At 40.5% G+C, this 17,986-nt stretch overlaps 1 protein-coding gene across 9 annotated transcripts in view; it reads left to right on the plus strand.

Annotated features, from left to right (window-relative positions):
• SNX12 (sorting nexin 12) overlaps positions 1-17,986 on the plus strand; it is a 72,174-nt gene that overhangs the window by 13,084 nt on the left and 41,104 nt on the right. For 2 of the 9 annotated variants that reach the window (XM_081566303.1, XM_081566305.1), the window contains exon 5: positions 9,883-11,373. The exons of 1 other annotated variant lie outside the window; for it this stretch is intronic. In XM_081566303.1, the coding sequence (XP_081422429.1) occupies positions 9,883-9,957 (75 nt within the window). In that variant the 3' untranslated portion in view covers positions 9,958-11,373. Of the gene's footprint in view, positions 1-1,176; positions 4,545-4,738; positions 5,952-9,479; positions 11,374-17,986 lie in introns of those variants that run through there. 6 more of the 9 variants (XM_081566306.1, XM_081566308.1, XM_081566301.1 and 3 more) reach the window with 5 other exon arrangements.

Genomic DNA, 17,986 nt, shown 5'->3' on the forward strand with positions numbered 1-17,986 from the left:
TTTTTAAATGGTGACATAGCATTTTATAGTGTACTTGTATCAACATTTAATGATTCCCTTATTGATGGAAATCATCTACTATTATAAGTAATGCTGCATATAACCTTGTGTGTTTTAAGTGTTTCTGTAGGATAGATTTTGAGAGAAGGAATTCCTGGGTGAAAGGATGTGTGCATTTTACATTTTGTTAGGTACTACTAAGCTACCTTCTTAAAGAGTGCAGTTTAGTTTCCCACTTACAGAAAATGAGAATTTCTGTAACTACAAAAGTGGAGACATCCTGTTTCCCTCCAAAACGTTTTTTTGCCAAAAGTGGAAAAATATTAAACAGTTCATAATTATCCATACTATTTGGTGAAAGTGGTGTTTCTTAGTTTTAATTTGCATTTCCTGGCACATTTATTTGTAGTGATACCACTGTCAGGTTTTTAAAAATTTCCCCATACTTTTCATTTTAGTATCTATTGCTGCTAATTGAGCATCCCTACACTTCTTATTATAGGAAAACCCATATCTCAATTAAAGGTCCAGGATGTTCCAGCCTTCTTCCCACCTCAATTTGGAGGAAAATGAAACTACTAGCCTAGTGGCAAAGCAACATATCTGAGGCGCTTTCATGACGACCAGTACTTTTCTCAGGTTGGCACTACTTGAGGCCAATCCCAGAGCAGGACTGATAGCTCAAGCACAGGCTCATCTGACCCCAGGGCTAATCTCCTTAGAAACTCAGGGAAATATCACTTTGCCTTTTGGACCACGATCCCTCCAGCTTGGATCTCCTTTTCTATTTAGATTACAGGTAGGGATGGGGCAAGGACAGTGACGTAGATCGAGATGGTGACTGAAATAAGAGGCCGACTCGCCAGGCCTCCGCTCTTCTGGTTGGCTATCCACACGTCAGAAATGAGCAAACTTAATTGGTCCTATGCAACGGGAAGCACATGCTCTCCTCTGATTGGCTTCTGAATCGAGGGGGTGGGCCATAGGGATTCCAGCTGGTTGGCTGGGATGGAAGACCAATGGGGACCCTGTGGCACTGGTTTCGAAAGCATAACCTGCCTCAGGGCACCTGAAAGAGTCGGCGGGATACCTCGGAGCTCGTTTGGCTTGTTCGGTAACTTCCTGCACCCCGCAACCTAGCTACCCTCTAACCACCCCCCAACCCCGTCACCCCAGGTCCACGCTTCGGCGTCTCAGTGTCTCCGGATGTGCCGCCGCGACACTGCCTGTAGTCTCCTTGCCTAGCACTTAGAGGGGCCGTGCCTTAACCTGCTCCTTCCACCACCGCCGGTCCGAGCTCTTCCTCTGATGCGGCCGGGAGAGTGGGGGTCCGGAACCGGACTGGGGCCACAGAGAGAGGTGAAGCCGGAAGCGGGAGAGGCTGGGCTCTGCGGCCGTGAAGGCCTCCTTTGAATTAAATACCAAGAAGGAAGCAGAGGGTGCCTGACTCAGAAATTTCTCCATCCAGGTGGTCAAAACCGTTTGAGCCGACCATCCCCTCCGTCGCCTGATTTCACCGCTCGCTTTTTCCTAGACTCATCAGCTCCAGAACGACTGCAGCAAATACATTGGCCATCTCAGCCTGGATTCAGAGCCAGTGCCCTTTCTTTATCAATGTCAGCGGACCTGACCTCGTTGCTTTATTCCTTTCCCCCAGTTATTTTTAATTACACTAGTACATTCTCCTTGGCAGAGGAGGCGGGGGGAAGCCCTCAAAACATTACACAAAAATGGTGCTAAAGTACACGTTGGCCATTACCCACAATCCTAGTCCTCTTACCAGTCCCAAAGGTAGCCACTATCAATTGTTTTGTATGTATCCTTGTAGTCTTCCAACTCTTTTAAAAAGACAATATGTTGTGTCTATTTGTACAAAAAATATACCATGCTGTACATATCCTAAAAGTTTTTCATTCAATGTTTTGGAAACGTTTTAATTTCACTAACATCAAGATTTACTTCACTTTAAAAAAAATGTGGCATAGTATGTCATAGAATTGGAGAAGGAAATGGCAACCTACTCCAGTATTCTTGCTTGGAAAATTCCATGGACAGAGGAGCTTGGTGGGCTGCAGTCCATGGGGTTGCAAAGAGTTGGACACGACTGAGCAACTGACCATACACACACATGCCATAGAATGGCTATTAAATGGTTTATTTAACCATTCCTTATTGATAGACAACTAGATTTCCCCCTCCCTTTTTTTTTTTTTTTTGGCTTTTACAAGGAGCTCTGCTATGAACATTTCCTGACTTGACATTTTTGTCAGAGTTTCTCTAGGAAAGTGGTTTTTCAAACTTTTTAATGTCAGGACCCTCTACACTCCTAAGAGAATTTGTTTATGTGGGTTTATATCTATCACTATTCAATGTATTAGAAATTACAAAGTGATAATTTAAAAATAGTCGTTAAAAATAACAGCAATAAGCTAATTACACGTTAAATGATATTTGTAGATGAAAAATTACTTCTGCAAAGCCAAAAAAGAACAGTAAAATTGTGCTACATTTTTTGCAAGTCTCTTAAATAGGATTAATAGGAAACATCTGGATTCTAATATCTGCTTCTGTATTTGATCTATTATGATGTTTTGGTTGAAGTATATCACACAGGTGTAATTAGAAAAATGAGCAGTATTTTAATAGCCTTTTCAAATAATTGTGTGTATTGTTTAATATTACATCAATCCTTAACAAGTGGTAGTTTCTTAAAGATTACTTTTTAAAAGATTACTTTTAATGTGAATTTTGAAGCTGTATCAGTCAACTTTTAATATTTTGTTACATTAAAATCCATTAGTTTACCTTGTACTTTAATAGATCTTTTACTGGGTGCATGATTTTATAACATCATGTATTGGCAGTTTGGAAAATGTTGTTTTCACTGTTACACAGATCTTTCAAATGTTGACACAATTCATTATACAGTGTCAAAAAAGTCACATTCATTAATATCACCACTGCTCTCATCAGAAGTCTTTAAGTATTGAAAATCTGCCAAACCTATCTATGGTGGAGGTGTAAGTTTTCAAAAATGCTAATTTTTGCTTGAAAGCTCAGATTCTGTCAGTTTTTCTTGAAGCAACAGGCTCATTTTGTCCATTTTGAGAAAACGCCTGCCAAGAACCCAAGTCTGAATATCCATGGTTTATCTGTCAGTTGTTATTTCAAAAATGGTGTTTCATTTAAAAAGTGACTAGTTCAGCTCACAACTCAGTTTCACAAGTGCTTTTCCTTGGCACAATCCAACTTGAGTATGCAAAAGAAATACTTTATCTGTACTTCCTGTTTTGTTATACAAAATATTTAACCATGTACTCAACAGTGGAGATGTAATAACTTTTACTGCTTCATCAAGGACATTCTTAAGTGTGTGGTTAAAAAATAGTGACTACTAGTACAGCTTGGTCCCACTGCCTTTTACCAACCTTTGCTTTTTCTTTTCTCCCACATTTGCTTTTGCACCATCAGTGCAAATGTCAGCCCAGTAAGAAAGGCAAACACATCTTAATACTTTATTTATTTATAGCTGCACAGGGTCTTCATTGCTGTGTAAACTTTCTCTAGTTGCAGCTAGCAGGGGCTACTCTTGTTTCAGTGAGTGGGAGCTACTCTCTAGTTGCAGTTTGTGGGCTTCTCATTGCAGTGACTTCTTTTGTTGTGGAGCACAGGCTTTAGAGTGCATTGGCTTCAGTAGTTGTAGTGCCACATGCTTAGTTGCTCTACAGCATGTGGAATCTTCCTGGACCAGAGATCAAACCTGTGTCCCCTGCATTGGCAGGCAGATTCTTAACCACTGGACCACCAAGGAAGCTGTCTTAATACTTTTACGAAAAGTTTTGAATCTCACAGGCCCTTCAAAATGATCTTGGGGGTTCCTAGGCATCTGTGGACCACCTTTTGAGAACATCTGAGCATCTACTCTAGGACATGTACCTAGGAGTGGTATCATAAACTATATGCATTTATAATCTTAGTAGATACTGTCATACTTTGGCCACCTAATGCGAAGAGCTGACCCATTTGAAAAGACCTTGATGCTGGGAAAGATGGAGGGCAGGAGGAGAAAGGGATGACAGAAGATGAGGTGAGGTGGTTGGATGGCATCACCAACTCAATAGACATGGGTTTGGGTGGACTCCAGGAGTTGGTGATGGACAGGGAGGCCTGTCGTGCTGCGGTTCATGGGATCACAATGAGTTGGACACGACTGAGCGACTGAACTGACTGAGATATTGTCAAATGCTCCTCCAACATGGCTGTATTAGTTTACGCTCTCCCCAGCAGGGTGTAAGAGGTATTATTTCTTTTTACTGTTCCCAACACTAAATATTAACAAACTTTAAATTTTGCCAATATGATAGGTAGAAAATAGAATCTCATTGTTTATTTTTAGTATGCTGATTAAGAAGGAAGTTGAACATCCATTCGTTGGCCATTCATATTTTTCCTGTGATGTGCCTGCTCATATTCTGTACCTGTATTTCTATATTGTTGTCTTTTCTTATCCAGGATAAATAAAGAAAAGTATTAGTCCTGTATTTTATATATATTGCAAATATTTTCTCTCAGTATCTTGCCTTTTAACTTTATGGTACCTTTTATTGAATAGAAGTTTTAAATTTCGAGATCAGACTTATCTTTTCTTTTTTGACTTTTGATTTTTGTTTTTGTTTAATAAGGTCTTCCATATGCCAAGATCATAAACATTTTTCTTTGTTTTCTAATACTTATATAGGGATTTCTGTGTGTTTGATTACATCTTTGATACTGCTAGGATTTATTTTTGTGGATGGCCAAAGCCTTTGACTGTGTGGATCACAATAAACTGTGGAAAATTCTTCATGAGATGGGAATACCAGACCACCTGACCTGCCTCTTGAGAAACCTGTATGCAGGTTAGGAAGCAACAGTTAGAACAGAACATGGAACAACAGACTGGTTCCAAATAGGAAAAAGAGTACGTCAAGGCTGTATATTGTCACCCTGCTTATTTAACTTATATACAGAGTACATCATGAGAAATGCTGGGCTGGAAGAATCACAAGCTGGAATCAAGATTGCTGGGAGAAATATCAATAACCTCAGATATGCAGATGACACCACCCTTATGGCAGAAAGTGAAGAAGAACTAAAGAGCCTCTTGATGAAAGTGAAAGAGGAGAGTGAAAAAGTTGGCTTAAAGCTCAACATTAAGAAAACTAAGATCATGGCATTCGGTTCCATCACTTCATGGCAAATAGATGGGGAAACAATAGAAACAGTAGCTGACTTTATTTTTCTGGGCTCCAAAATCACTGCAGATGGTGATTGCAGCCATGAAATTAAAAGACACTCACTCCTTGGAAGGAAAGTTATGACCAACCTAGACAGTATATTAAAAAGCAGAGACACTACTTTGTCAACAAAGGTCCGTCTAGTCAAGGCTACGGTTTTTCCAGTGGTCATGTATGGATGTGAGAGTTGGACTATAAAGAAAGCTGAGCAGCGAAGAATTGATACTTTTGAACTGTGGTGTTGGAGAAGACTCTTGAGAGTCCCTTGGACTGCAAGGAGATCCAACCCGTCCATCCTAAAGGAGATCAGTCCTGGGTGTTCATTGGAAGAACTGATGCTGAAGCTGAAACTCCAATACTTTGGCCACCTGATGCGAAGAGCTGACTCGTTTGGAAAGACCCTGATGCTGGGAAAGATTGAGGGCAGGAGGAGAAGGGGACGACAGAGGATGAGATGGTTGGATGGCATCACCAACTCAATGGACATGGGTTTGGGTGTTCTCAGGGAGTTGGTGATGGACAGGGAGGCCTGGCGTGCTGTGGTTCATGGGGTCGCAAAGAGTCGGACATGACTGAGTGACTGAACTGAGTGGCATATTTTTTTTGTTCTTTGTATTCAAAAGGTCTGTTTGTCTTGGGATACAGCATAGAATAAAGGGAATTTAGGATTGTGAATCTCCAGGGTTCCTCAATTGATTTCTTGTCCATGATGTTTTCTGACCTTAGTAGCTGGCTGCATTCAATGGGACACCTGATGAGGGGGCCATTTCCTGTGAAGAAGGATCCCATTCAGAGCTCAGCATCCCCACACCCAGGTTTCATCAGTTAATCAATAGGAACTTCCTATATGGCACTAGTTCTTTCCTGGCCTCCACCTTCATGATGGGAGGAGGTAGCCTATAGGTGAGCTAACATCTTCCTACAGAAATCCTCATCTAGGATGAAGGGAAGGGAAGAAGCAGCCTAGTTTGAAGTATTTTCTGGAGGGTGGGAGTGGGAGAGTCACCAAGCCCAAGGGCCTCCAACCTCTGGGCTGCCGACTGGTTCCTCCTGTCAAATTGGTGGAGGCATTAGATTAGAAATAAGAGTGAATGAGTGAGTGAAAGTCACTCAGTTGTGTCTGACTCTTTGCGACCCCACGGACTATACAGTCCATGAATTCTCTAGGCCAGAATACTGGAGTGGGTAGCCTTTCCCTTCTCCAGGGGATCTTCCCAACCCAGGGATTGAACCCAGGTCTCCTACATTGCAGGCAGATCCTTTACCAGCTGAGCCACAAGGGAAGCCCAAGATTAGAAATAAAGTGGACAATAAAGGTAATGTGCTTGAATCATCCCGAAACCATGCCCCCACTTCCTGGTGCATGGAAAAATTGTCTTCCATGAAACCAGTCCCTGGTGCCAAAAAGGTTGGGGCCTGCTGACAGACCATCCAGACAAACAGCCCTTAAGGCAAGACAGAAGAAAAATCACCAGATGGTCTCTCAACTTACTCTGGAGAAGAGGTTCCTTGAGTTCTGTGTTGTCATGATAGAAGATCCTAAGAGGTTTCTTTGGGCATGCCATCTTTTCCCTAGGATTTAGTTTATTCTATTTTTTTTTCCTTTTAAAGTAAGCATATTAGTTTCCTGTTGCTGTTGTAACAAATTATCACAAACTCAGTGGCTTAAACAGATTTGTTGTCTTACATCTCTAGAGGTCAGAAGTACAAACTTACAGGGCTAAAATCAACATGTTGGCAGGGCTGTGTCCCTTCTGGTGGCTTTCCAGGAGAATCTGGTCCTTTTCCAGCTTCTAGAGGCTGTCTGTATTCCTTGGCTCATGGTTCCCTTTCATCTTCAAAGCCAGCAGTCTCCACTTCAACTTCCACTTATGTCTTTTCATCTCCTTTTCTGACTCTCCTGCCTCCTCCTTTCACTTATGAGGACCCTTGTGATTATGTAGAGGCCACCAGAATAATCTCCCTAACTTTAACTTAAATCACTGAAATCTTTAAAAATTTTTTTAATTAATTATTTTAATTGGAGGATGATTTCTTTACAATATTGTGGTGGTTGTTGCTGTACATCGACATGAATCACCCACGGGTGCACATGTGTCTCCCCATCATGAACCCCTTCCCACCTCCCTCCCCACCCCATCCCTCTGGGTTGTCCCAGAGCACCAACTTTGAGTGCCCTGCTTCATGGATTGAACTTGCACTGGTCATCTGTTTTACATATGGTAATATACATGTTTCAATGCTATTCTCTCAAATCATCCCACTCTTGCCTGCTCCCACATAGTCCAAACGTCTGTTCTTTACATCTGTGTTGCTTTTGCTGCCTTGCATATAGGATTGTCACTGCTATCTTTCTAAATTCCGTATATATGCATTAATGTACTGTATTGGTGTTTCTCTTTCTGACTTACTTCACTCTATATAATAGGCTCCAGTTTCATCCACCTCATTAGAACTGACTCAAATGTGTTCTTTTTTTATAGCTGAGTAATATTCCATTGTGTATATGTACCACAACTTTCTTATCCATTTGTCTGCTGATGGACATCTAGGTTGCTTCCATGTCATAGCTATTGTAAACAGAATCACTGAAATCTTAATCACATCATCAAAGTCTTTTTTTCTATTGCAAAGTCTCTTTTTCCATGTAAGGTAAAATATTCACAAGTTTTGGGGATTAAGACATAGCCATCTTTGGCTATTTAGCCTACCACAGTGGTTTACTTCAGCAGAAAGCTGTGCTTATTCATTTGATATTGATTCATAGTGGGGAGAGAAGTATCTTTTAGGCTTGCAGGATTATATGCAACAGAATTTATTGTTCAGTTGCTCAGTCGTGTCTGATACTTTGCAACCCCATGGACTGCAGCACACCAGGCTTCCCTGTCCTTCACCATCTCCCAGAGCTAGCTCAAACTTATGTCCATTGAGTCAGTGATGTCATCCAACCATCTCATCCTCTGTTGTCCCCTTCTCCTTTTGCCTTCAATCTTTCCCAGCATCAGGGTCTTTTCTAATGAGTCAACTCTTCACATCAGGTGGCCAAAGTATTAGAGCTTCAGCTTCAGCTTCAGCATCAGTCCTTCCAGTGAATATTCAGGATCGATTTCCTTTAGGATTGACTGGTTTGATCTCCTTTCTGTCCAAGGGACTCTCAAGAGTCTTCAGCACCACAGTTCGAAGGCTTCAATTCTTTGGCGCTCAGCCTTTTTTATTGTCCAGCTCTCACATCCATACATGACTACTGGAAAAACCATAGCTTTGACTATACGACCTTTGTAGGCAAAGTGATGTCTCTGCTTTTTAATATACTGTCTCGGTTGGTCATAGCTTTTCTTCCAAGGAGCAAGCATCTTTTAATTTCATGTCTGCAGTCACCATCCACAGTGATTTTGAAGCCTAAGAAAATAAAGTCTGTCACTGTTTCCATTGTTTCCTCATCTATTTGCCATGAAGTGATGGGACTGGATGCAATGATCTTAGTTTTTTGAATGTTGAGTTTTAAGCCAGCTTTTTCACACTCTTCTTTCATCTTCATCAAGAGGCTCTTTTAATTCTTCAGTTCAGTTCAGTTCAGTTCAGTCGCTCAGTCGTGTCCGACTCTCTGCGACCCCATGAATTGTAGCACGCCAGGCCTCTCTGTCCATCACCAACTCCCGGAGTCTACCCAAACCCATGTTCATCGAGTCGGTGATGCCATCCAACCATCTCATCCTCTGTCGTCCCCTTCTCCTCCCGCCCCCAATCCTACCCAGCATTAGGGTCTTTTCCAATGAGTCAACTCTTCGCATGAGGTAGCCAAAGTATTGGAGCTTCAGCTTCAACATCAGACCTTCCAATGAACACCCAGGATTGATCTCTTTTAGGATGGATTGATTGGCTCTCCTTGCAGTCCAAGGGACTCTCAAGAGTCTTCTCCAACACCACAGTTCAAAAGCATCAATTCTGCGGCGCTCAGCTTTCTTCACCGTCCAACTCTCACATCCATACATGACCACTGGAAAAACCATAGCCTTGACTAGACGGACTTTTGTTGGCAAAGTAATGTCTCTGCTTTTAAACATGCTATCTAGGTTGGCCATAACCTTTAATTCTTCACTTTCTGCTATAAGGATGTGTCATCCAAATATCTGAGGTTATTGATATTTCTCCCGGCAATTCTCTGGGCTACCAGTGGCTTATCTAACACCTTCTGCTTTTCAGACCACCTCTGCCTACTGGCCAGCTTCAGGATGGAAGTCACGGCCCCATGATGGGCTCCCAGGGGAAGAGTGCTTCTCTTCCAGAAGAGCTCACCAGATCAGAGACTGTGGAAGTATTCCATGCTTCTGGAAACTTAGATCCAAGAAACTTTCGTCCCCTCCCCACCCCCTCCTTGTTCCCCTTTTCCCATGGTTAGATTTTCTCCAGGCCTGTCCACATTCTCTGCCTGTGGCCCCTGCCCCGCCCCAACCTCTTCCTAATCCTCTGCCACATAATTTCTTGGTGGCCCTGGGAGAGGCAGAAGGGGGGTTCCCCCTTCCTTCTATGTATTCAGCGCTCCCCATTGATTTTTAATTACCAGGGTTGGGGGAGCTATTGATTTCATTGGTTATTTATTTTTCAGGCCGTTTCTTGGTGGTGCCTGCTGATCCAACCTGAGACCTGTGGACCCAGCCCTCCTGCAGACACACACATGTGAGACGTGTGTCATGTCTGCATCCTCCTGGGGTGGAACTGCTCTGTGCAGTCATGCCTGTCTCTGACTAGCCTGCTTTCCACACTGGGGCCATTGGCCTTGGGGCCGGTGGAGGGCATGACCAGGTCCTTTTATCTTCTGTGTTTCATTAGGCATTCATCTGGCCAACCAGGGGATCCTCTTCATCCGGGCTCTGGAACAAGTGGTTGCCACAGCCTGGAGCGGCAGACTAAGAGGTGCATTTGCTGTCTTAGCAGCCTCTGTGCCTCCTGCCCAGAGCTCCCCACAGCCCTGCGTGTTTCCCCTAGGGCTTGTCCCTTTCCTCAGGCTGCCCTGTAGGGGGGTCAGTGGGCAGAGATAGTGGTTCAAGGTTCAAAACTCTTTAAGGCTGAGGAGAAAGAGCTGTCAGGAAACTGGTCTCACTGGAGGACTGGGGTGAGGGTGGGAGTCCCAGCGTGGGGAGAGCAGGCAGAGGCCCCAGCTAGGACTCAAGACCTCAGGGACTTGCTCCCTTTCCTCACATACCTCAGCTGCAACTCTCTGCTCCTCTCCTCCCACTGCTTTTTACTTTTTGCTACACCCCCCATCCCCTTCCCTTTTTCTGCCCCTAGAAAAGCCCGATATTTAGCTCAGACCAAACCTTCTCAGTAGAAAGGCAGCCTTGGGCAAAAGTGGCCCAAGACCTGGAGGTGGCGGTGCTTGAGGGTTTGCTCCAGCTGGCAAGGCCTCGGCTGCTCATCGCCTCTGCTTTCCCTTGCCTGGTACGGCGGGGCACTCTGGCCCATTCAAGGGGCTCCCTTGCCCACACGAGTCACCTGCAGGCTTTAATCTTTCATTGCTGGATTTGGCATGGGGTGTTCTTGGCTGGCTCCTCCTCACACCTCCCATCACTCAGAGTAGCTGTTGGCCCTGCAGATGTGGCCCCCAGAATGGGACTGGAGGATATAGCTGAGAGGCTAAAGTTAGGGACAGTTAGCTGAGGTTCACATTTTCTCCTTTTATTTTTTTGAGAGCCAAAGACCCAGCTTGAATTCTGCTGCTGTATTCATGGTTATAAGCTTTCCATGCCTAGGTTCTGAGGAATTTTCTCTATGCATGTATATATTTAAACATTGTTTCCTGGGTACTGGGCATGTGCCTGTCTGAGCCCCAGGCCCATCTGTCCACACCCCACCATCCACTCTGTTTGTCTCTTCCTTGGTTCCTAGAACCTAGAACTAGTGCCCATCATCAGCTGTTCTCTTCTGCCAGGAAATGTAGTTTAAAAATGGCTAAAGATGACAGAGTGCAGGAGCTTGATAAATATAATATTTTTCTTGTTTTCTTATTTGTTTCTGTTTTGGAAATGAAAGGGCGATTTAAATGGTCATTTGAATTCTCTTTTCCAAATAAAGGTTTACCTTCCCCCTCAAAAAAAAATTTGATTCCAGCTTGATTTCATCTTGTGCTTCATCCAGCCTGGCATTTCGCATGATGTACTCTGCATAGAATTTAAATAAGCAGGGTGACAATATATAGCCTTGATATACTCCTTTCCCAATTTTGATCCAGTCTGTTGTTCCATGTCTGGTTCTAACTATTACTTCTTGACCTGCATACATATTTCTCAGAAGGCTGGTAAGGTGATCTGGTATTTCCATCTCTTTAAGAATTGTCCACAGTTTGTTGTGATCTACACAGTCAAAGACTTTAGTATAGTTAATGAAGCAGAAATAGATGTTTTCCTGGAATTCTCTAGCTTTTTCTACGATCCAACAGATGTTGGCAGTTCGATAACTTTCCATAATAATTTCCCAATCATATCCTATCTGCCTTTGGTTGGATTATAGAGGGAATAGGAGGTAGAAGGGAGAAGCTCACAGAAGAAGTTGAGGAATGGGAAGAGACATAGGAGGAAAACCTGGAGGGTGAGGTGTCATGAAAACCAAGGGAATAGAGTATTGTTGGAAGGAAGAAAGAAAGGAGTACATTTAATACTGTATTAAATGCTACTGAGAGACCAACGTAAGATGAAGACTGAAAGGCATCTGTGAGATTTAGTGACCTTTGCAATAGCAATTTCTGTGAAGTGATGAGAAGTGGGAAGAACATTGAATACATAACTCATTTAAGAGTTTTCAGGGACTTGCCCAGTGGTCCAGTGGTTAAGACTCTACTCCTCCACTGCAGGCGGCATGGGTTCCATCCCTGGTCAGGAAATTTAAGATCATGCATGCCACATGGTATGGCCAAAGTTTCATTAAAATTAATAAAGTTTTAAAAATTATATAAAAAAGAATTTTCAATTTTTTTATTTTGTAAATTTTTTATTGGAGTATAGCTGATTTACAATATCATGTAAGTTTCAAGTATATAGCACAGCCACTCAGTTATACGTATATGTGTGTGTTAGTTGCTCAGTTGTGTCCGACTCTTTGCGCCCCCATGTATTGGGGCCCGCCAGGGTCCTCTGTCCATGGGATTTTCCAGGCAAGAATACTGGAATGGGTTGCCATTCCCTTCTCCAAGGGATCTTCCTGACCCAGGGATCGAACCCAGGTCTCCCGCACTGCAGTCAAACTCTTTACCATCTGAGCCACTAGAGAAGACATACATATATACAAATATATTCTTTTTCAGATTCCTTTCCTTTATAGGTTATTGCATAATGTTGAATATAGTTCCCTGTGCTGTAGAGTAGGTCCTTGTTGGTTGTTAAAAATTATAGTTTATGTCTCCATTTTTTTATCATTATAAGAAATTGAACACACAATATGATGTTGTGCCATGTTCTTTTAGGCCATTTCAGTCATACAATTTGAAGTTAATATTTAATAGCTGTATGTTTTGTATGGCTTGTGCATGCAGATATTCTAATTGTTGAGTTCCATATATTAATTTTTTTAATTTCTTGTTTGTTTACTTATTTCTGGCTTCATTTATCTTCTTTTACTATTTATGCAATATTGCTCTGCATTTAAATCTGAAATTAAATCAAGAAAACACAGCTACCACCATAAAATCACTGGTACCACTATGTAATGCCTGTATTGTTTTGTAATGACAGGAGAAAATTCTTTGTATATAAGAAGTGTGTCTATCCATTATCAGTCACATGTGGATCACATTTGTATATTTGAGTATTTGAAAAATACATGGAACTCGCAAGCTTTTGAGCCTGGAAATTTTATTTTAAGCTTTTATGTATAATTTATGTCTGTTTCCTCACAGTCTCATCCATTTTAAGTGTAGCAGTTCTCCTGAATTTCTCAGCAGATCTTTTCCTAAGATGAAGCTAGGATCTAACATTGTACTTCATTAGCACATGCCCTTTCTCACTTTAATATCATCAGGAGTCCCTATTATCTGAACACAAGGGGATATACATCAGTGTCAGTCTTGAAATTTGAAATTTTTTGTTGAAATGTCAACTCTGTGTAGACCTTAGCCGTGCTTTTACACCCTCAGTTTTTAGAGGAAAGAGGTAAACCATTCAGCAGTTCTGCCAGCTTTTCCCTGTTGTTCTGCCAACAAGAACTCTTTGACCCTTACTTTTCTTTTCAACTTACAAATCAATTTTGTTTCTCTTAAGTCACTTTCTTATTTTGCTCCTTCAATTTACTATAAATTCTTCTTTTTGACCAATATCCCTCCCATAGACTTTTCCTATTAACAATATTGAAGAAAGTGGTGTCTTATGTATTTATTTCTCTAATCTGATATTGTTTTTGATACTCTTTTTTTTATAACTTGATGAACAATACTACTTTGCCATGATTATTTATGAGTAGTAATAAATATGTAAATGTTATTTAAAAAATTCTTTTAGGAATATTATGAGTCCAAAAACTTCCCGAGCACTTTCTATCCTCCCTCCCCACATTGTCCATGCACGTAAATAAAGCTAGGAGATATTTGATGTATAGAGGCAACATTGTGTAGTTGTTATAAAATGAACTTGGCATCATGCATTTTCCTTCATCCTGCCAGTTAAAGTCCTCCTTAAAACTCTTTTTTAATCAGTAAATTGTGGGAAAGTATCAGTTCAGTTCAGTCCCTCAGTCATGTCTGACTCTTTGTGATCCTATGGACTGCAGCATGCCAGGCCTCCCTGTCCATCACCAACTGCTGGAGCTTGATCAAACTCCTGTCCATCGAGTCAGTGATGCCATCCAACCATCTTATCCCTTGTTGTCTCCTTTTCCTGCCTTCAATCTTTCCCAGCATCAGGGTCTTTTCTAATGAGTTAGTTCTTCACATCAGGTGGCCAAAGTATTGGAGCTTAAGCTTCAGCAGCAGTCCTCCCAATGAATATTCAGGACTGATTTCCTTTAGGATTGACTGGTTTGATCTCCTTGCAGTCCAAGGGACTCTCAAGAGTCTTCTCCAACACCACAGTTCAAAAGCATCAATTCTTCTTCGCTCAGCCTTCTTTATGGTCCAGCTCTCACATCCATACATGACTACTGGAAAAACCATAGCTTTGACTTGACGGACCTTTGTCGGCAAAGTGATGTCTCTGCTTTTTAATATGCTGTCTAGGTTGGTCATAGCTTTTCTTCTAAGGAGCAAGCATCTTTTAATTTCATGGCTGCAGTCACCCTCTGCAGTGATTTTGGAACCCAAGAAAATAAAGTCTCTTACTGTGTCCATTGTTTCCCCATCTATTTGCCATGAAGTAATGGGACTGGATGCCATGATCTTAGTTTTTTGAATGTTGAGTTTTAAGCCAGCTTTTTCACTCTCCTCTTTCACTTTCATCAAGAGGCTCTTTAGTTCTTCTTCATTTTCTGCCATAAGGGTGGTGTCATCTGCATATCTGAGGTTATTGATATTTCTCCCAGCAATCTTGATTCCAGCTTGTACTTCATCCAGCCTGGCATTTCTCATGATGTACTCTGCATAGAAGTTAAATAAGCAGGGTGACAATATATAGCCTTAACATACTCCTTTCCCAATTTGGAACCAGTCCATTGTTCCTTGTCTGGTTCTAACTGTTGCTTCTTGACCTGATACAGGTTTCTCAAGAGGCAGATAAGGTGGTCTGGTATTCTCATCTCTTGAAGAATTTTCCACAGTTTGTTGTGATCCACACAAAGACTTTGGCGTAGTCAATAAAGCAGAAGTAGATGTTTTTCTGGAACTCTTTTGCTTTTTTGATGATCTAACGGATGTTGGGAATTTGATCTCTGGTTCCTCTGCCTTTTCTAAATCCAGCTTGATCATCTGGAAGTTTATGGTTCACATACTGTTGAAGTTTTGATTCTTCAAGTAATATGTGAATATATTTTTATTGTTTGAGTCAAACAATATAGATAGTTTTTTTCAGCCTCTCCAATGTAGGTCCCTGTCCCAGAGGGGACTGATGTTACCAATTTGGTGTTTGTTCTTCCAGATCATCTTCTGTGTACTTAAAAATACAAATATACTTTTTGTTTATTTTTCCCTATATAAGTGATATACTCTACATTGTTCCACAGCTTGCTTTTTTATTTGATAAGAGAATGAGAATAAAATTTTATTTTATAAGAGAATGAGGTTAAATCAGTGTTTCTTACATAAGACATGCTGTATCATATTCTATAGTATGCATATACCATTTCCCACTTCCCTTTTTTAACTGTGATAAAATAAACATAACATAAAATTAACCATTTAACAATTATTTTCAGTTTTTTAATTGAAACATCATTGATGTGCAATATTACATAAATAACAGGTGTTACATGTTGGTCCTTTACCACATATAATTTGAGGATCACTGAGAGAGTTTCTAGTTTTTGGTTTTTTCCCATTAACTCTTTTTAAAAACTTTTACTATGAAAATTTTTAATTGTTTTCTTATTATGAAAGTATAACATTGTAGAAAATGAGAAAATACAAATAAGAAATCATAGCAATACAATTAACATGTCATTATGTGGATGTCAGTCTTTTCTAAGCAATGTCTAAAATTTATCTCATGTTCTCCTATTGATATACACTGGAATTTTTTGTTATTATAAATAATACTGTAATAAATACCTGATATGTTGATCTTTTTTTTTTCATTTCTGATTTTTTTTAGAACTAGTTCCTAGAACTGCTATTGGTTCAAAGCATATTGCATTTTTTTAAAACATATTGTATTTTTAAGGCTTAAAAATATTTTTATTGAAATATAGTTGATCTATAATATTACGTTAGTTTCAAGTATACAGCAAAATGATTCAGTTATATATACATATGTGTGTGTGTGTGTATATTCTTTTTCAGATTCTTTTCCATTATAGGTTATTACAAGATATTCAGTACAGTTCCCTATGCTATATAGTGGGTCCTTGTTTATTTTGTATATGGTAGTGTGTATATGTTAATTCCAATTCCTAATTTATCCCCCCATTACCTTTTTTTTTGTGGATATATGCAAGTGTTTCTATAGGATAGGTAATGAAGAATAGAATTATTGGGTTGAAGGACATGTGCATTTTACATTTTAACAGATAGTGCAGAATTGCTCACCAAAAGACTGAATATTTCCAACAACAGTGTATGAGAGAACATATTTCCCCATACCTCTGCCAACAATTGATATCAGTCTTTTTAAACTTAAAAATCTGTAAGACAGGGAATTCCCTGGTGGTACAGTGGATAAGAATCTGCTTGCCAGTGCAGGGGACATGAGTTCAATCCCTGGTCTGGGAAGATTCCACATGCTGCAGAGCCACTAAGCCCATGCACCACAAATACTGAAGCCTGTGTGCCTAGAGCCTGCGATACCCCACAAGAGAGGCCTCTGCAATGAGAAGCCTGCACACCTCAATGAAGAATAACCTCTGCTTGTCTCAACTAGAGAAAGCCCACATGCAGAAGTGAAGGCCCAGTACAACCAAAAAATTAAAATAATTTTTTAAATCTGTAAGGCAAAAGGTGATGTTTTGATTTGTAGTTCTCTGCTTATTAGCCAATTTATATATCTTCCTTTCATATGTTTATTATTTGCATTTCCTCTCTTCTTATTTGCTTATTATATCTTTTGCTCATGTTTCTATTGGGTTGTTTTTTCTCATTGATTTGTAGTTCTCTATTTTTTAGATATTAATTATCTGTCATCTCTATATGTTACAAACACTTCCCCAATCTACCCTTCTTTTGTATTTATTTTTTATCTCTTTAGAATAGAAACTTTCAATTTTGATGTAGTCAAATACATCATTCTTTTCCATTATGGCTTTTTATTTTTCGTCTGTTTAAGAAGGCTGTCCCTACTCCAAGGTTTTAAATATACTCAGTTATATTTTCTTCTCATGTCTTTATTTTTTTTTAAATTTATTTATTTATTTGGCTGTACTGAGGCTTAGTTGTGGCACACGGGACCCTCAGTTTCATTGCAGCATGCAGGATCTTTAGTTGGGGCATGCAGGATCAAGTTCCCTGACCAGGGATTGAACCCAGACCCCCTTCATTGGGAGCACAGAGTGCCAGCTACTGGACCACCAGGGAAGTCCTCTCATGTTTCTTCCTCCTTTTTAGAAGAGCTTTATTGAGGTATGATCAACGTGCAGTAAACTGTACATAAAGAATATAGTTTGGTGAGTTTTGACATATGTACATGCCCATTAAACTATCACCGCAATGAACCACCCCCCAAATCTTTTTCCTCTGTTTTCGTACATTTCTAAGTGTGTATGTGTGTATATGCATGTGTGTGCTAGGATTATTTTTTCATTTTTTAATTAAGATATAATTACATATAGTAAAATTCACTCCTTTAAGTGTACATTTCTGCATGTTTTGACAAATGCATTATAGTTGTGTAACAACCACAATAATCAAGATAAAGAATAGACCCATCACTTCAAAAATTTCCCCAGTTCTCCTTTATGGTCAACTCCTCCCTACTTCCTAGTACTCACTACCTATTTTCTGTCACTGTAGTTTTGTGTTTTCAGGACTGTCATGTAAATGAAGTCATACAGGGACTTCCCTGGTGGTCCAGTAGTTAAGACTCTGATCTTCCTATGCAGGGGGCATGGGTAGGGGGGAACTAAAATCCTGCATGCCACACAGGATG

The sequence above is a fragment of the Giraffa tippelskirchi genome, chromosome X (assembly GCF_054371585.1).
Source record: "Giraffa tippelskirchi isolate mGirTip1 chromosome X, T2T-mGirTip1v1.2.pri, whole genome shotgun sequence".
NCBI classification, from domain to species: Eukaryota; Metazoa; Chordata; class Mammalia; order Artiodactyla; family Giraffidae; genus Giraffa; species Giraffa tippelskirchi.